General features: G+C 28.5%; 1 protein-coding gene across 1 annotated transcript; it reads right to left on the bottom strand.

The window, feature by feature from the left end:
- Positions 1-962: 962 nt before the first annotated feature.
- On the bottom strand, positions 963-2,173 carry LOC112706169 (uncharacterized). Its single transcript, XM_025757328.2, has 2 exons — positions 1,744-2,173; positions 963-1,521 (listed from the first exon to the last, which is right to left on the bottom strand). Exons 1-2 carry the CDS (start codon positions 2,083-2,085, stop codon positions 1,144-1,146), a joined length of 720 nt encoding a protein of 239 aa, XP_025613113.1. The 5' UTR covers positions 2,086-2,173; the 3' UTR covers positions 963-1,143.
- Between the last annotated feature and the right edge of the window lie 19,089 nt (positions 2,174-21,262).

The raw sequence follows: 21,262 nt of genomic DNA, 5'->3' as shown, positions 1-21,262 counted from the left end.
TTTTTTGTCGAATTAAGGGATGTAAAAGTAATCCGTTAGCATATACGATACTCTGAATGAACTTTAATTTGTTTCCAGTATATGTGAATTTGTGTGACAGCCAGTATATACCGCTTGGTCAAATAAAGCATCTTTTATGAATTTGGTGTTCTTTCTTAAATGTTAAATGTATCATAACAATTTGAAACTTACTTTAGCAAATCCTTATTAAAACATGCAACTATGCAAGTTTCCTTTGTTTCCCATGAGTGCGTGTCCCTCTCTGTGTATGTGTTATAGTAATGCCATGAAAGGGACAGAACCTTGAGAAAATAAAGCATTTAATATCTTCTGTTGGTTGCAGTTATTTACTGTAGATTTCTTTTGCTTTCGGTGTTTGTAGTTCTTGATGTAAATTGGTCTAAAGGGAATTGAAAAAAAAAAAAAAAAAGAAACAGCAAACTATGGTTGGAGAGGTTTAATTTGTTTCTTCTTGGTTCTGAACAGTACTTATGATGCATTAGATTATGAAGTTGACCTATGTATATACAAGGGTTTAATTACTATGTTGATGCTTGTAGCACCCGCCTCTGTTTTAATTCGTTTAATTAATTGATATCAAGCTAACTAGTCAATAATTTAATTATATTTGCTCCTTTTATAAAATTCCTATCACTTTAAGAATCAAATTCATTCGTAACTTAATTAATGTATTTGTACCGAATTTTCTAACTGATAGATATCATGAAATGAATAGAGTAATTGGTTATTGTTCGGTGGGTGATGTTCATTAAAGCAGTGTCACCAAACCTGTGTTTGTGATCTTAAAATAACGTATCAGACCAAAGGACAGAAAAATCATATGTCTTTTGCAAACATCACGTAATAATATGATCCAAAATTTTTAACACTGAGTTGAGAATGCTTTTAGCTCTTGCTCTTGAATCATGATCATCATTTAACAGACTAAAACAGAGAAACTGTTAGTAGTAATATAATTTCAATTTTCAAACCCAGAGGCAATATAAACATAAGTAGATTTTGGATAACGAGGAACACAGCGTGTACATATGATCTAGATTACGTTGCTTAATTAGTTTCTTTTCTTTCTTTCTTTTTTTTTTCTTGCGAAACAAGGTAATAATACATAGTGTCGAAATGATTCTAGCAGAAGAGGGGGCCACACCTCTTCTTCAAGAAAGAGGGGTTCTGATCTGGTGGGTGCATGAATTTGCAGTTAGGACAGGAAGGAGAAGATTTGCACAGCATCACCAGCATGTGACACCGCATGCAAACCGTTGCAACCATCTCTTTCTCATTATCTCCCTCTGACATTGACAGCCACGACGGAGTACGGATCAAACCCTCCTCCTCATTATTATTCTTCTTAATAATAAGCTTGTTCGAATTCATCCCCTCCGGTACTACTGCTTCTTCTTTCTTCTTCAGAGATTCACATGTCAAGTTCAGATCAAGGTCTAAGCTCATGTGATTCTGATGATTCTGGTGATTTGGAGGTATCGGTTCCGGTTTCTCCATTGACTGATCAAAAACCATAACAAATATTAACCAAATGAAATGAAGACTTATTACAGGAGAAAACTCGGGTGCAGTGTGAAGTTAATAGCTAAGAGTTGCTAAATGATTTGACAAATTTGATTAAATTGTCATTTAACAGCTTTCAGCTATCAGCTTTACATGAAGTTGACTATACCTGAATTTTCACCAATTTATTTCTGAATAAATGGATATACACATATATACCTGATGATGATGAAGAGCGAGGAATTGACGCCATTTATGTGGGGTAAAAGGGGTGTCGAGATGAAGCTGTATGTCGAAGACCTGTTTGTTTGTTGAGTTTATCATGTGATCCTTGAAGAATTCTTGGGCAAAAGGTGGGTGGTCTTGGGGACCCTGCTGCCACTTTCTCTTCTTTGAAGTGGATTCGAAATCTGCATGGAGTTCGGTTCTGGTTCTTGGGCTCTCAGGACCCAATGCTTTCTCAAGGGACATCATAGCTAACCTACACACCTTACAAATCAAAGGGTTCTTAATTATATTGCCATCAACCTTTTGCGTCTGTCTTTTGTAGAATGAAAGCATGAAGCATAAGATAAGATTATTGAGATATATATAGAGGAGGTAGGGTACGGAGACATGTACACATTCAGTTCACTTACTATACCCAACCTAATTACGACTCTAATTTTGCTAAATTTATATTACAATTATTAAAATATAGAATATACATTATATAAGTTAAATAATATATATATATATATATATATATATATATATATATATGCAATCACTAATTTGATTATTATTTTTTTGTGTGTAAACAATAAATAGTATTTTTGTGATCAGTTAATTAATGTTGTCTTCTCTTATTAACTTGATTTTTTGATAGCGCTTTTTTTATCAAAGATAAAGAGACATGCGACCTCTTAAATGATAATGAAGAGATATATCTCATTGCTTGAAAAGATTTCACATATTTTATACCAGTTTTATATTTTTTACTTCTCAATTCAAATGTTTATTTTTATATAATTAAAAATTTTTCAACCATGTTAGTTTACATTATAAAATGAGCAAACTTAGTTAACCGTTTTTTTTGCCAATTAATTTGTTTTTAATTTACTCTTCGTAAAACAAAATGTATTTTTTTAATTAAGAATTAAATTGAAAAAAAAGCCCAAAAGTACATGGTAATTTTTAAGGAGGATAGTGACAAATTTTATATAAATAGTTATTTGTGAAAAATAAAAAATGTTCTAACAACACTAAAAGTTATCCATCAAATAAATAAGTTATTACATAAGTATTGTTTTAAACATTTTTAACAAGTATCAGTTACTAAATTAGTTAATTAGTTATATATTTTGTAGAAAAAAAATGTTATATATATTAAAAATTAATTATTATATATTTATATATAAATATATATTATTTTATATATTTTTAATGTATATTTTTTATATTATAATATATTTTTATATGTATGAGTACAATTTTTGTTATTTTCTATATAGAGAATGAGTTTCACTTTATCATTTCGAAAGATAATCTTATGAAACAGGTAACAAAACTAATAGGCTAAAATATATAATAAGGGTTCATAAAATTTAATTTTAACAGAACTTCATGTCTTAAGTGCTCAGCACGTTACAAGCATACCTATAAAACAATCATTAATGGCCTTTATACATATGTCGTCAATTCAACTGGATCGTGCTAAGTGATTTAACATTCCTTCGTTTCAATACATAATTTTATGTGATATATTTGGAATACAAATATTATGTTCACAGAAATAAAGACTTGGATGAATTTCTTTTATATATACTTATTAGTTTGAATCGGCACAATAATCAGTTAATCACACACACTATAAAAACGATCATAATAGTTTTAAAAAATTCAGACAAAAATTTTAATTATTTATATTTCTCTCAAAATTAAATTTATATATACCTTTTCTATTATAATATTGTTATCTAGATTTTTTTTAATTTGATTCACAGTTTGGTTGCCATCTATGCTCATCGCACCATAAAAAAAATTATGAAGCTGATCAAGTTGTAATGTTGATAGTTTGATAAACCAGAAAAAATTAAGAGATGGAGAAAAAGAAATTTTTCTCATTGTTGAAGAAAATAAAAAATCCTTGAAAATATTTGTTAAAATATTACATCTTATATATTATGTACTCGTTATGTACTCTCACTACAAAATAATAGTAAATCTATTATTGATGAAAAAATAATTTAGGTAACAAATATTATAAATAAAAAAATGTTACTACTGTTAATATATATAATAATTCATATATATTGATATCAAAAAATAATTTTATCAAGATTTTTTTATTTAATGTTAAAATAATATATATTGATATCGAACAATTAATAATAAAATATAATTATAATTATTAACAAAAATTTTGGTAAAATTATAATTTAATAATTAAAAAATTATTGAATGATATTTTAGAAAAAAATAATTTAATTATTAAAGGTTTTTTAAAAAATATTTTGATAAAAATACAATTCAATCAATAAAAAATAATTTATTAAAGAGTATTTTGATAAGTAAAATTTAATGACAAAAAAATAAAATTTTTGTTAAAGAATATATTTATAAAAAAATAGATTTTTTTAAAAAATAAATAAAATTAATATTAATTAACATAAAAAAATTTAAAATAAATTTAAAAAAGATTTAAAATTATAAAAATTATATATATTTTATAAATAAAAAAATAAAAATATCATTTAAATATCTCTCAGAACAAAATAAAATTTTCTTTATTATAAAAGACCACTAGTGTGTTAACCCGCACTTGCATAGAAAACCTAATTACACTATTGGTTTTGTATATTCTAGAATTGTGTTATTTTATATTATCTTAGATCCTATTATAGGTTTAGGGTTTATATTTCTTTCAAAATTAAATTTATATATATTTTCTTTGTGTATAATAATATTATAAAATGATAATACCAAACAATAATGACCATCATATCCATACTGACCCCATGCAATAAAATGTTAACATGTATGTCAACATCATATGAATCTAATAAATGAAATTCTCTCATCAAAGCCACGTCACTCCAGGTCGCATATCTACGCGCAAAAGAAAAGAAAACCAAATTGCGAAGGAAAACATACGACAACATATAGGATAAATTGAAGAATTTGATGAACAAGTATTCTAATTAAAAAGTAATTAAATAGATAAATTAAATTGATTTGGCTCTTGCATGAGAGTACGGGACATAGTGAAAAGGCAAGTTCAAAGGTCAAGTTTGATTGCACTAATGGCAAGGCGGTGATAACAGAGAAATGGAAGAAGAGTGAAGAGTTATGTGTGTGTACGTATGGCATGGCCATTATTATTTATATTTAATGTTGCGAGTTTGTATACGTATACAGTTGAAGGGGGAAGGTCTCGATTCTTGAATGCTTTAATGTAAAATAATAACTCCAACTTCCCTAATTGGGTCACTCAATAAGCTATAAATAAATAGTATGCTTTTAAAGTTCTCAACACCCTCGTCAGCCATTAAAACGAACCACGGCCACAGGTGACCTATGCTATATAGAATTAAACACTCAACAAGCAAGCTTTAAAGGCTCTCAACACCCTCCACCATTAAACCAACCAAGTTCTATTACTTATGGAATTAATTTCTATACACTATTAATAATAGCGTATACATGTTTTATATAAGCAATTGCTTGTGTTAAGGACACTAAAAGTAGTTATTTTTTAGGCTTTTAATTTTTATGCATTTAATATTTAAAAGTACATTGAAAATGTAACAATTTTAATTTTCAATAAGAGATTAATTAATGTGTCTTAGAAACATATGTTAAAGTTATTATTTGTAGAAAATTTTAAACTTTTACTTTAATACATAAATAACAAGTATATTCATAATTTATTTTTTATATTTTTATATAAAATCTTTTAATTGGTATTAAAGTAAAATCTTTTGTGTTTACCTTGTATTTGAGGGACACTAGTCAGTTTTCCCCTTTTTTCTTACTAAAATTAAAATATTATTGGCTTCTAATATTTTTCTTTCAAAAATATTAGTTTGACAGGATAAAAGACAAAAGTTTTAGTTTTTTAATATATTAAATATATAAAAAAAATAAAAAATACTATTTACTTTATATTTTTTGTTAAATTGAAATTTTATATTTGTAATTTTATTTAGCAAGTGTCCTTACACCAATTATCATAAATATGAATTTTTTAATTATTAAAAAATATAAATTTTAATGTTTGTTATATAAAAGGTTCCAAATTTTTTCACTTTTAACTATTCTTACCAAATAACTTACATTTATTTGAATGGACAATTATTAAAATTTTAAACATGTTAGTCCATCAAATTTAAGAAAAAAAATTAACAATTAAAAATAGCTTGAAAATTAATAACTAAAATTAAATTATTCAAATTATTTTTAAGTTATATTAATATTTAACAACTAAAAAATCAATTATATAGTTTATCCTCTAATTATTAGTTATCATCAAATTACTTTTAATTATTAAAATAATATTTCTCAACATTTAATTCAGTCTTATTATAAAAAATATAAATACAAATTGAGAAATTTTAGATAATCAATATCTTTTTGTCCAACTTTTAAATTAATATTAGTATTTTTTTATGCTAAACATTTTGACCCTTAACCTTTTTTATATAGGATTTAGTTAATTTGTGCATTAAAAATACAGGTTAAAATTACTATATATTTCACATAATATATATATATATATATATATATATATATATATATATATATATATATATATATATATAGTACTCGGTGCTAAACAAAGTACACAGATTAAATAAAATTCTAAAAATAATAAGTATATAGTACTCGGTGCTAAACAAAGTACACAGATTAAATAAAATTCTAAAAATAATAAGATACTTATTACGTACGAAGACATCTCATAATTATTATTACAAGTCTTACATTTCTTTAATATAAAAATTTTAAAAAATTTATAAAAATAAAATATTTTTTTATCTCATAAACTAACTTTTGAAATTGAATTTTATTCGTTTAAGTCTATTCAACATGTGCCCTACAAAAAAAAATGTTGACTATTGTCAGATTTACCGTCGCATAGAATAATAGCAAATTTATCGGTGGAGAAGATATCGAATTCGGCAGGTTAAAATATTATTACTGGTGAATTTATGTTTCTGACAGTAAATTTGTCGATAATAATTAGAAAAAAAAAATAGGTGCGTAAGTTAGTATTGAATTTACCATCAGATAAATCCACTGGTAAACCCATTTAGTAAAAACGCTATGTTTTGGTAATCTGTAATGATTTACCATCATATTTTTTTGACAATAAATTCGACGGTAATTTTGTCCTGACTTCGAAGTGCGAACGCTCCCCTCCTTCATTTCGAATCCGTCTCTCTCTCTACCCTTTCCTCTCCCACTCTCTCTTTAACCCTCTCCCTCCCGCCACTCCGTCAGTTCCGCCGCCGTCTCCTCAATTTGTTTATCTCTCCCCTTTCTTCTTCCACTCTCTCTCTAACCCTCTCCCTCCCTAGCCGCTCCATCAGCCCCATCGCGTGTTAGCCCCACCGCCGCATCCTCTCTGGCAGCCCCTCTCCCTCTTGTCGCATCCAATTCTGCCAGCCGCCACTAACAACGCCGGCCACTATCAACATTCTCCTATCTACCTTTGTGTCTGCATTCTTTGATAAAAAATATTTGTTTTTGTTTTCGTTAAATTTGGAATTAATTTAGATTTTAGTTGTTAATTAGTATTATAATTTAGTTAGAAATAATTTGTTTGTATAGTGAATTTAAGTGATTAAGATAGGATTAGATTAGGTTATTAGACTCTTTTGAGTCTAATGCTGTAATGATGTAATATTGTTGTGGTTGTGTTGTTGATTTTGAATTGGAATTGAATTTAGTAAATTGGCGATGCTCAAACTTAAATGCATATATTTCACATAGTTCAAGTTATTCTTTTCAAATAGGCACATTGCTAAATATTTCTGAAGTTGGTTAAACTTACTTTTATACGGGTCAATTTTTGGTTAAACTAATTTTATCGGTGTAATTAAATAATTAATTCTCTATCATTCTAGTAATTCTTTATTTTATACCTACTCAGTACAATTAATGATATTATATTTTAAATATATTTTAAGAGTAAAAATGACAGAAAATTAAAAAAAAATCAAATATGAGATCATTTTAAATGACTTATAGATAAATTTTTATTTTCATACGGACAAAATTATACATGTAACAATATATATTGCTAAATGTTTGTGAAGTTGAAATGTGCATTTACCTCTTTTATTTTATTTGATTTCAACGGATAATGTACTTTTTAACTAAATTTAACGTAGTTTATTTTTACTAAGCTAATAATTTTGAATGATGTTGTAAATATGTTTTAGCATATTTTTAATTAGTATGCTCTATGCAGACATGACAACAGGTAGAGGTGTTGTGGATCAGCCTAGTGGTCGTGGTTGTGGTAGAGGGAGAATTTCTGCCAGTACCCCTGGAAATTCTGGATTCTCTCCCTGTAATCCGACTACCTCGGTGACGTCACAGGTTGCAAGTACATTAGAACAACTGATCATCATAGTGCCTAACCTCAACTACATCCCTACGTCTACGGCAATGACGCTGCCTCCATCCGCTTAGCAGTCCACTATCTCGGTGACGGACACCGCGGCACTGGAATCCTCTCACGAAAACCAGTCAGCTGATGCCCCTCCACCACCTCCCATCGTACGGATGACGATTTGACCTAATGGCAGAACGATGTAAGTGCTACTTTAAGTCTTTTATATATATGCTGAAAGTATTTGATAATCCGTGATTAATTATTCTTGGTTATTGATTCTAGTTTTAGTGGATTTAGAATTGTAGGTTTGAACTGTTGAAAGTGTTTGGTATCGTGATTAGTGATTCTTAATTGTTGATTCTAATTTTAGTGGATTTAGGATTGTAGGATTGAACTTATGAAAGTATTTGATATATCGTGATTATTGATTCTTGATTATTGATTCTAGTTTAGTGGATTTATGGATGTTGCTTCTTGATTATTGACTGTTGTTCAATAGTTGTTGATAATTGGTGCTGTTTAAGTTATTTATTTTATAGAAGAAAACTTTCATTTAAGAAAATAGCCAAACGGCACTTACATATTGCAGAAGAAACATTAGATCTGAAACTAAACAAAAAAATGGATAAGTTCTATGTTGAACTATTGTCTGAGAGGAGGTGCAAAGTTCGATTACAAAGAATCTTATACAAGAGAAACACAGACTCGATACAATCTCTTTTGTTTCTAAATCTACACAGAAAGTGCTGCACGACAGAAACTTATCTTCTCTTCTTCTCAGAATTGGTCTAAATGCTATCTAAAAATGTAAATATTTTCATAGATGAAAGGCCCTCGTTGTATATTCATCCCAAACCTGCGAAAACATCACCAACAACACCTATAAAAGGGACCATTACACCACAAAAGGGGAGAGAAATACCACAAAGGGGTTATTTAATCTAGATCTGGATCTCAGATCTAGATCTCTAAAAATAGAAAATAACAAAACGAAATAGGCAACAAAGTAACAACAGAATAAGTAGGGAGAAACAAAAAGAAGGGTTACTAAAGGAAGAAGAGAAATCAGGAGATAGTAAGAGAAGGGTAGTGGAAGGTTGTGGCTGGTAAGAAGAGAGAAAGAGCTGAGAAGGGAGATATGAAGGGTTTGGGAGGAAGAGAAAAGAAAAGGGACAAGAAGGAAAAAGGGAGGAAGTTTTACGGAGAAGAAGAGTATTAGAGGAGAGGAGGAGGGCCACCGCAGCCCAGGCTAGGACGGCGGCGGCGGCCCTCAAAAGACTTCAACTCTGTTTCCTTTACTTGAGAGAGCGCGCACTGGAAATAAGTGCGAGTTTGAACTTTTTAATTAATATTTACACTGTTTAAGTTAATTGTTGATTGATAGAGTTTGTGACACATTCCTATTATAGATGAAATTCTACCAAAATTTCTAAAAAAATCTTTATATATTATGTTTATTTGCTTCTGAAGTTTTAATTTATATCGCCATATTGGTTTGTTTGTGAATTGTTGGTAGGTTTGTGAATTGTTGGCTTAGATATGGTGCTTTTGCGGTGCGGTTTGGTATAGTTTTTTAGAGAAAAGTCATCTGATCCAATCGTTTAATTAAACTGCAATTCGATTTGATTCAGTTTTTTATGAACGCCATCCGAACCAAACTAAACCAATTAAAATCGTTTTGGTTTGGTTCGGTTTTTCAATCAATTTAAACAAAAACCTACCATACTATTTCACAAAGTCATAACATTGAAATCATTGAATACAAATGCACAATAACTAACAAAAGTCTTGATCCAATGAAATTCAATGACAAAAGAAGGTAAAATACGACAATTAAAGAAGTATAAAAGCTAAATAGTCAACACAACAAAACATAAAAATAAATTTCCAGAAAGAAGAGCCACGTTTTGGTGTCCTCTCTAAACAAAACTTTTTTAAGCAAACCAACCTGAAATCAAAAGGCAGTTACACAACAACAACAACAACAACAACAACAACAACAATAACAACAACAACAATAATAATATAACACCATTAAAAAATATTCTAATCTAGTTATATTCTAATATTAAGGAGAATAATTCATATCATGATAAGATGTACTCAATCAGACTCAACACCAGAATCTTCTTGATTTAGATCAGGAGTGGGTGCAACTTCTATAAAACATACAAAACAAGTAACAATCATAACAAATAATATATATAAATAAAAACTAGATTAAAAATTATTCAAAGGTAATAAAAAAAATTATTAGTCCAAGCTTGACCATACCTAATTCATTCCAACTTCTCTAAATCCTCAATAAACTCCTTAAGAACATGTTTTGGAGAGTATCAGAGCCAATTTTGTGTATAAATTAATGCCTTACCTGTGATCGGAGTTAGAGAACTCCTATGATTATTCAACACCCTTTTTCCAGTACTAAATGTCAATTTTAAAACTACTGTAGAAACCAGTATGGTTAAGAAATCTCTTGTAATCTACCCAAGAATTGGATATTTAGTAAAATTCACTTTCCACCAGTTTAAGATGTCAAATTGCATGCCACTCTTCTCTAAAGCCTTCATAAGATATAAAATCACCTCATTCTTGTTAACACTCTCATTGAATTGCATTTCCTTCTCAAATTCTATAGCAAAAGAAGTTTTATTTACATCAAGCTCTTGTGTGCTAATTTCAAGAGGATCTTGACAAGTAGATCTTTGATAGTTACCAATCCCACCAAATAGCCTATAGCTATCAAATACCTTGAAAAGCGTCTCCTTCAGCTTTGAAGTCAAGAAATCATCATCTTCTTTTTTCATACAACTTCTCAAAACTCCACTTGATCAACTGAAGCTTATACCTAGGATCAAGAACCACTGTAATAAAAATTATCATATTTTTATTTTTTTATATTTTTCTAATATTTATTGTACTTAGACTTTATTTCCTCAGTCATGCCTGAAAGTACCAGATCTAAGCTTCCCATCCAATGCTTAAGTGTAAACAATATTTTACAAAAATTATTAAAATGTTGAGAAAATGTAACAAATGTTGAACCATAAATTTTGTTGGTTATATCATAAAATATTTTTAAAAACTTGACAAAATGTCTTGCATTCTCCCAATCCTCAGACTTAGGGATCCCATCAGCCATTATAGTATATTCTGAGTCTCCCCCTCCCCCTAATCGTTTAAATGCCTTTTGAAATTTCAAAGCACTTTCAAGCATTAAAAAAAAAGTAAAGTTTCATTTGGTAGAAACATCTATATGCATAATGCCTTTTTCTTGAATTCTAGCTTCCTTAATAATAGCCTTAAATCTCTTAGTACAACCTGGTAATGCATGCACATGCCTAACTGCATTTCTAATCTTCAAAATTGAATAATGCATTTCTCTCAACCCATCATTCACAATAAGATTTTAAATATGAGAACAACATCTAACATGTAAAAACTCTGTTTTCAATGGATGTGAGTTCCAATCCTCCATTCTACTTTTCAAATAAGAAATACTAACATCATTTGAACTAGTATTATCAACTGTTATAGAAAAAAATATGTGATATCTCCCAGCTCAATAAACATCTCTCAATCTTTATACCAATTATTTTTTCTTTATGATTCTTGATAGCATAAAAATTCAGAACTCTTTTTTTACAGTTTCCAATTAGTATCAATGTAATGAGTAGTAAGACAAAGATAGTTCAAGTTTTACACAGATGACCAGCAATCAGTTGTCAAACAAATATTTTGATTTGGTTGATTAAAAATAGACTTTAACTTAATTTTTTCATTCAAATAAAACTTCCAACAATCCTTAGCAACTGTGGTCCTTCCAGAAATTGAAAACTTGGGTTGCAAACAACTCATATAATAATGAAAACTCTCCCACTCAACATGCAAAAAAGGCAATTCATCCACAATAAACATTCTAGCAAGGGCTTGTCTACAAAGACCAATATCAAAAGACACAGTAGAAAATGAACTACCTATTTCTTTCTCATAATCTTTTATCACATCTTGAAAATGAAGAATCTTTTGAGTAGGATTTAATTCCTCCTTAGGAAATTTTTTGTATTGCGACAACAAGTGATTTTTCATGTTACTGGTGCCATTTTTATGTGTATCACAAGTATAACTAGCCCTACACTAATTGCATTTAGCTCTAAGATACTATGGATTACTAGTTTCATCTTTAGTAAAGTGATCTCATGTCTAAGACCTAGGTCTACAAGGCTTTCTCTTACCTTCGTCAGTCTTAATTTCAGTGGTGTCATCAACAACAGCTTCTTCAACAGCCCACCTCTTCCTTCAACCTTTATTAGCAAGCTTCCTTGTGTTTCTACAAGGAGTTGGCATAGCAGGCAATGCAGTCAGAGATCTGATGCTTGCAGATTCATTTGGAAGAGCAACAACAGCTCCTATTGCATGCTCCTCTAGTGTCGTCCATATTCTCACTTGAACTGATATCAAATTGCATAAACAAATTCATTGAACAACAAAATAAAATTACTAGCAATTTTAAAAAATCAATAATAACTACAATAAACAAATACATTGAACAAATAATTAAAAATCAACAACAAAACATTGAACAAATATACTAACTAATAATAAAATTACTAGCAATTTCAGCACAATAGATACATTGAACAATGAACAACAATCAACATAACAATACATCAACAACAAAATACTAACAAATACATCAACAACAAAATAAAATTACTAGCAATTTTAGCACAATAAATACATTGAATAATGAAAAACTATTAGCAACAAATACATTGAACAAATAGTTAAACAAATACATTGATAGAAATTGAATACCTGACTCGGAAGCTCCATATATATATGACTCGGCGGCTGATGTGTATGAAGACGATAGAGGAGATGGCAAGAGAGAGGGTGTGGAGGAGATGGTGTTGTGGGTTTTGACCACGATGTCGAAAACGGTGCTGTGGGTGGCTAAGTGTTGTCCATGAGTCAGCGACGGTACTGTGGATTGTGGAGGAGGACGGTGCTTGGAGGTGTTGGGAGGTGCTGGGGTTCGGCACTCGGGCTTGAGGTTTCTTCGTGAGAGTGAGGCTACGACGTTGTGCTAGGTTTAGGACCAGCAATGATGGAGGACGACGGTGCTGGGGTTCGGTGCTACCGCACTAGGGCTTGAGGTTTCTTCGAGAGATTGAGAGAGTGAGGCTGCGGCATTGCACTAGGTTTAGGACTTTAGGCTAAGTTATCTGATTTGGGGGATTAATTCAATGGTTTTGTTTAGGGTTTTAAGTGTACTGGTTTGATTCGGTGAGGGTTTTAGGTTAGAACCAAAAATCAAACCGAATCGCAGGAAAAACAACAAAACATGGTTTTTTCAATTTTTGGTTTATTTGGTTTTCAATTTTTTCAGTTAAATTGGTTGATTTTATTCGGTATGAATCGGTTTTCAAAACCTCTACTCAAGAGATGACCAACGTCATCAAGCTAATGTACGACCATCCATGAACGAGCTACAAGAAGATCCCCTCTGAGACCAGAGAGCGATGGTTTCAGAAGTGCGCGGTAAAATCTTAATATAGTCAAACCTTATTAGCTAGTTAATATCTTATATTTTGTTTAATATGATATATTTTAATTAACTAATTTTAAAGTTTCTTTGTGCAGGTGAACTTTGTATGGGACAAGGGGCACAATACCCTCATCAGGAAGATATGCGACCATTGAATGGGTAGGCGGCTACAACAGATGCTGGAAGATGTACGTGAGAGGCACGACCATCTCACTTCCTGGGTCTGCCGAATATCAAGAAGGCTATATACATTCATTGGGAGACCGATGAAGGATTCAGGCATTGGCATCTCACAAATAGAGCTAACATGGCATTGGCCAGGTCGTCCAAGTATACTGGCGGCCAGTGACCTTCACAAAGACTAAGGCCAGACTGGTATCTAACTTCTCTAATTTTATTATTAACTTAGTTATATTCATTGACATATCATTAGTAGGCATCCTAACATATTGTTTCAATGCAACATGTGTAGTCAAAGTCATTGGATCACGATGTGATATTGGTGGCGAACTTCAAGCACACCTACACTTTGAAGGAGAACAAAGAGAGATTTACTGATCAAAAGTCTGTGGATCATTATGTGAGTAAACATCTGATTTTGTGATATAAAATTTTTAATTAACTGTACAGCTGTCGTCCTAATCATAATAACATGTGTTACATAGGAGTCCTACACGCAGAGACTAGAGGTCGCAACTCAGCAATCTCAATAAAGTGGAGAGGACACCAGTGGCTTTGCTGCTTCAATCGTCGATCCTGATGCAGTTTGGCGCGAGACTGCCTCAATGTGGAACAAGAACTATATATACGAGCTAGGGTCGTTCTTCGCCAGCATCCTCCACACCTTCATGTTGAGGCCATTGTCTGCCTCTACCACCATTCGAGCAGTCGATCCCAAAGAAGGCATTGATTTGAGGCTGCAGGTGCAAGAGCTCACCCAAAGCCTTTACGAACAGGCTCACAAGTTGAACGAAACTCGGGAGAGGTATCAGAAGATCTTCACATGGGTGACGAACATGGATGAGCTCAGGCTGGAGTAGAGGGAGCGACTTCAGCGGATGGAGCAGCAGATGGCAGTGTACCAGACTTAGTTACGCGCTAGCGGCAGCGTCGTTGCTGGTGGAGCCGTGCTGCTGATGGCAGCAGTGCTCCTGGTAGGACACAAATATCACCGCCTTTTCTACTGTCTCAGCAGGACACGGGAATGACAACAACGACTACCAGGATCTTTAGTGATTAGGATTTTGTTTTACTCTTTTATTGTATTTGATTTTTTTTATTTTTAATTTATTTGAACATTTGTGTTTAATATTACATAATTAGTTTCTATTATTTATAATTTGACCACTAATTGTGTGAAAAATAAATTTAAATAAAAAATTAAAATAAAAAAAGCTTAAAAAATTGCGTCACAATATTTAAAAAATGACATTACCGTCAGATTTACCGAGAGCATAATCCAACGATAATAGTGCGGGATACAAGATATCGTAGCGCCAAGGTTACTGTCGAAAAATTTGCAGGTAACTGATTTTTCGGACAGGTAATCTGTCGCAGAATTCGACAGTAATTACCGTCTGACGAAAAAACCTGACAATAACTGATTACCTGCGAAGTTTATACCATCGGATTTCTTTCGATAATAAATTTGTCGGTAATCAACTTACAGTAAGATTTTATTCATTTTTTCGATAATAATTCTGACGATATTCAGCGTTTTTCTTATAATAGTGCCCTTACGGTAGAGATGTATAGGTGCCCACCACTTATTTCAAAATTGAAAATATCTTTATATATAAATTTATTATTTTCTCTTCTCTGTTCTTAATCATCCTCAAAATTGCTTCACATTTTCTTTCATACCTATGCTGCGCTTCATGTTCAATCTTCTTGAATTTTTTGTAAAAGTTTGATTTCAAAACAAAGTTATTTCTTACCTGCAATTGAATTTTCAAGTGATACTTGCCTATTTTCACACATAATTTATATAAAAAAAATAAAAAAATGAATTAGACAAGTCAACTCGTGTTGACTCATTTAACTCACGAATTAAACAAATCGGATTAAATTAACCACTCTTAAAAAAATAATTTGTTAATTTTTATTAATGATGAAGCTAACTCATGAGTAAGATTTATTTTGATAATTCTATCTTAGTGCATAAGTTAACTAAACCTTTCTATATAAATTTATTACGCGCTCTCTTTTAATTAATTCTTGAAACAAGCTCTCCATAATTTCTCATATATATATATAGTAGTTAGTACTCCAGTGTTAAATAAGGTATAATCAAATTAAAATTAAAATCTGAAACAAATAAAATAATTACTAAAAAAAATGATCTAATCTAAGACATCAAACCACTTAACACTAATTATAAATAGGAGAGTTTGTCTCACCTCATACACATACTTAGCAATTATATACAATGTGTTCTTACAAAAACTAAAAAAAATCTAAAAATTTTTGTCTTGATACTATTTCTTTTGTACCTGATATTAAAAACAAGAGAGTTTTTAGTTTAAATAATGTAAAAGACTGTTAATTTTTTTTTATAAATACAGAATTTAGTTTACTTATGCATTAAAAACACATATTAAAATTATTATTTTATATAATTTATACATGCATATATATTATTCAAATATTCAGTACTAAACAAGATTCATTGAAATTAAGATTAAAATTCTAAAAAAATAAGATCATTATTATCAAAGCATCTCATAGTTATTATTACAAGTCTTAAATCTCTTTAACATAAAATTGTTAGAGAATTTATAAAAATAATTTTTTTTATCTCATAAACTAGTTTTTGAAATTGAATATTGTTCATTTAAACTAAGGATATCAAATCAGGATTAACTTGATAAAAAAAATCCTTTTATACAAATTTATTGTTCTCTCTTCTCAATACTGATCAAAATAACCGTTCACATATATTAGCTCCACTTTATATTTATAGTTTCCAAATTTCTCAAAAAAAAAATTTGACATTTTTACGTAAGTATCTTCAACATAAAGTTGTCAATTAAATTTTTATGCCGTGTTTATTTAAAAAAAAGAAAGAGAATTGAGTCAACTTCTACTAATTTGTTTAATTCCCTAGTTATATGAACTAAGCTAAATTAATGTACTTCGAAATAAGTTGTAATTTGCTAATTTTCTAGTTAATATTTATTATAGTCTAACCAAATAATTTACTTGACAATATCCTTTGAAAATAATAAAAAAATGTTAAAAGTTACTTATATACGATGTATAAAAGATTCTTTTTAGTATATATTTTTTATTATAAAATAATTCATAACATATTTAAAAAATATAATAAAATAATTAATTTATAATTCCAAAAGCTTAATCTAAACTATTGGTTAAAACTTAAAAGGTCAAGTTTTTTAATTATTATCTTATTAATAATTTTAAAATTTGTTTGGGTGAATTTTTACAAAAAAAATATTTTTAAAGTGGTCTTTTTTCAAATGATTTTTTAGAAAAATAAAAGTACTTTATGTTTATGTTTAGATATTTTATGTAAAAATATTTTTCTATCTAATAATTATATTTGAGTATAACAATATATTTTTTGTTTATTTATTATGTTAAAATATTTTTTTAAGTAAAAAAACATTTTAAAAAAATAAATTATAATTTTATAAAAGATGTTTATTTTATTTTCTAGTATTTTTATTTTTATTATTAAAATTTTTTCAAGTATACTAAAAAATGAAAAAAAAAGTTTTAACAATTTAATAATACTCAAATAAAAATTTAATTTATTATTGTAACACTCGTTACTAACTATTAATGGTAGCTATTAATTTATTAATACAATTCAGGCAAAAAGAAAAATTTTATAGCCATGGCAAAATGATGTGACAAAATATTTGCATTTTAAAATTGTATTTCTTTATATTGAAAAAATAAAAGAAGAGTACATAAAATATTTAGGAGAGTTAACTCGTCACACATAACAGATTGATAGACTTAGCATTCAGGAAAATTAACTCTAATCACTTAAATTAACATTATGTATAGATCATCTCTTGTAAGTTGTCCCTTTATTCATAGGAATTTTCACATTACAGATATGCACAGAAAAATAAAATGAACTTTGTATATCCATGTTCTACTCAATCCAGAAACAAAATGTAATAATATTCCAAAATTTTGAGTTGCATACCGCAACAGAAAAAAAAAATGGTCACGGCTCCATTTTATTATTTCTGGAAAAAAAAGACAAATACCCCATCATTTTTTGAAAAGCCAACCAAAAAAATTATTTACATGAAAGGATATAAGAAGCTCCATTACACATGATGGCTTATATACTTACAAAAAAACATTACACATAACAAATCGGCCGATTTAACATTTATGTTAAAATATTTTTTTAAGTAAAAAAACATTTTAAAAAAATAAATTATAATTTTATAAAAGATGTTTATTTTATTTTCTAGTATTTTTATTTTTATTATTAAAATTTTTTCAAGTATACTAAAAAATGAAAAAAAAAGTTTTAACAATTTAATAATACTCAAATAAAAATTTAATTTATTATTGTAACACTCGTTACTAACTATTAATGGTAGCTATTAATTTATTAATACAATTCAGGCAAAAAGAAAAATTTTATAGCCATGGCAAAATGATGTGACAAAATATTTGCATTTTAAAATTGTATTTCTTTATATTGAAAAAATAAAAGAAGAGTACATAAAATATTTAGGAGAGTTAACTTGTCACACATAACAGATTGATAGACTTAGCATTCAGGGAAATTAACTCTAATCACTTAAATTAACATTATGTATAGATCATCTCTTGTAAGTTGTCCCTTTATTCATAGAAATTTTCACATTACAGATATGCACAGAAAAATAAAATGAACTTCGTATATCCATGTTCTACTCAATCCAGAAATAAAATGTAATAATATTCCAAAATTTTGAGTTGCATACCGCAACACAATAAAAAAATGGTCACGGCTCCATTTTATTATTTCTGGAAAAAAAAGAAGACAAATACCCCATCATTTTTTGAAAAGCCAACCAAAAAAATTATTTACATGAAAGGATATAAGAAGCTCCATTACACATGATGGCTTATATACTTACAAAAAAACATTACACGTAACAAATCGGCCGACTTAACATTTATGTTAAAATATTTTTTTAAGTAAAAAAACATTTTAAAAAAATAAATTATAATCTTATAAAAGATGTTTATTTTATTTTCTAGTATTTTTATTTTTATTATTAAAATTTTTTCAAGTATACTAAAAAATGAAAAAAAAAAGTTTTAACAATTTAATAATACTCAAATAAAAATTTAATTTATTATTGTAACACTCGTTACTAACTATTAATGGTAGCTATTAATTTATTAATACAATTCAGGCAAAAAGAAAAATTTTATAGCCATGGCAAAATGATGTGACAAAATATTTACATTTTAAAATTGTATTTCTTTATATTGAAAAAATAAAAGAAGAGTACATAAAATATTTAGGAGAGTTAACTCGTCACACATAACAGATTGATAGACTTAGCATTCAGGGAAATTAACTCTAATCACTTAAATTAACATTATGTATAGATCATCTCTTGTAAGTTGCCCCTTTATTCATAGGAATTTTCACATTACAGATATGCACAGAAAAATAAAATGAACTTCGTATATCCATGTTCTACTCAATCCAGAAACAAAATGTAATAATATTCCAAAATTTTGAGTTGCATACCGCAACACAATAAAAAAATGGTCACGACTCCATTTTATTATTTCTGAAAAAAAAAAGAAGACAAATACCCCATCATTTGTTGAAAAGCCAACAAAAAAAATTATTTACATGAAAGGATATAAGAAGCTCCATTACACATGATGGCTTATATACTTACAAAAAACATTACACATAACAAATCGGCCGACTTAACATTTATGTTAAAATATTTTTTTTAAGTAAAAAAACATTTTAAAAAAATAAATTATAATTTTATAAAAGATGTTTATTTTATTTTCTAGTATTTTTATTTTTATTATTAAAATTTTTTCAAGCATACTAAAAAATGAAAAAAAAAAGTTTTAACAATTTAATAATACTCAAATAAAAATTTAATTTATTATTATAACACTCGTTACTAACTATTAATGGTAGCTATTACTTTATTAATACAATTCAGGCAAAAAGAAAAATTTTATAGCCATGGCAAAATGATGTGACAAAATATTTGCATTTTAAAATTGTATTTCTTTATATTGAAAAAATAAAAGAAGAGTACATAAAATATTTAGGAGAGTTAACTCGTCACACATAACAGATTGATAGATTTAGCATTCAGGGAAATTAACTCTAATCACTTAAATTAACATTATGTATAGATCATCTCTTGTAAGTTGTCCCTTTATTCATAGAAATTTTCACATTACAGATATGCACAGAAAAATAAAATGAATTTCGTATATCCATGTTCTACTCAATCCAGAAACAAAATGTAATAATATTCCAAAATTTTGAGTTGCATACCGCAACACAATAAAAAAATGGTCACGGCTCCATTTTATTATTTCTGAAAAAAAAAAAAGACAAATATCCCATCATTTTTTGAAAAGCCAACCAAAATAATTATTTACATGAAAGGATATAAGAAGCTCCATTACACATGATGGCTTATATACTTACAAAAAACATTACACATAACAAATCGGCCGACTTAACATTTATGTTAAAATATTTTTTTAAGTAAAAAAATATTTTAAAAAAATAAATTATAATTTTATAAAAGATGTTTATTTTATTTTCTAGTATTTTTATTTTTATTATTAAAATTTTTTCAAGCATACTAAAAAATGAAAAAAAAAGTTTTAACAATTTAATAATACTCAAATAAAAATTTAATTTATTATTGTAACACTCGTTACTAACTATTAATGGTAGCTATTGATTTATTAATACAATTCAGGCAAAAAGAAAAATTTTATAGCCATGGCAAAATGATGTGACAAAATATTTGCATTTTAAAATTGTATTTCTTTATATTGAAAAAATAAAAGAAGAGTACATAAAATATTTAGGAGAGTTAACTTGTCACACATAACAGATCGATAGATTTAGCATTCAGAGAAATTAACTCTAATCACTTAAATTAACATTATGTATAAATCATCTCTTGTAAGTTGTCCCTTTATTCATAGAAATTTTCACATTACAGATATGCACAGAAAAATAAAATGAACTTCGTATATCCATGTTCTACTCAATCCAGAAACAAAATGTAATAATATTCCAAAATTTTGAGTTGCATACCGCAACACAATAAAAAAATGGTCACGGCTCCATTTTATTATTTCTGAAAAAAAAAGAAGACAAATACCCCATCATTTTTTGAAAAGCCAACCAAAAAAATTATTTACATGAAAGGATATAAGAAGCTCCATTACACATGATGTCTTGTATACTTACAAAAAACATTACACATAACAAATCGGCCGACTTAACATTTAGAAAAGTTAACGTGACATGTAACATATTACATATTTTTAAATAGAAAAGTTTAGCATCAAACATTACGCATAACAAATTATGT

The sequence above is a fragment of the Arachis hypogaea genome, chromosome 8 (assembly GCF_003086295.3).
Source record: "Arachis hypogaea cultivar Tifrunner chromosome 8, arahy.Tifrunner.gnm2.J5K5, whole genome shotgun sequence".
NCBI lineage: Eukaryota > Viridiplantae > Streptophyta > Magnoliopsida > Fabales > Fabaceae > Arachis > Arachis hypogaea.
This window is presented reverse-complemented; position numbering and strand designations above follow the sequence as displayed.

What these genes read in the sequence shown, in the direction of transcription:
- LOC112706169 (XM_025757328.2), bottom strand. Translation starts at nt 2,085, where the DNA reads ATGCTTTCATTCTACAAAAGACAGACGCAAAAGGTTGATGGCAATATA. An exon ending in TCGCTCTTCATCATCATCAG is followed by an intron (nt 1,522 to 1,743) that starts GTATATATGTGT and finishes GTTTTTGATCAG; the next exon opens with TCAATGGAGAAACCGGAACC.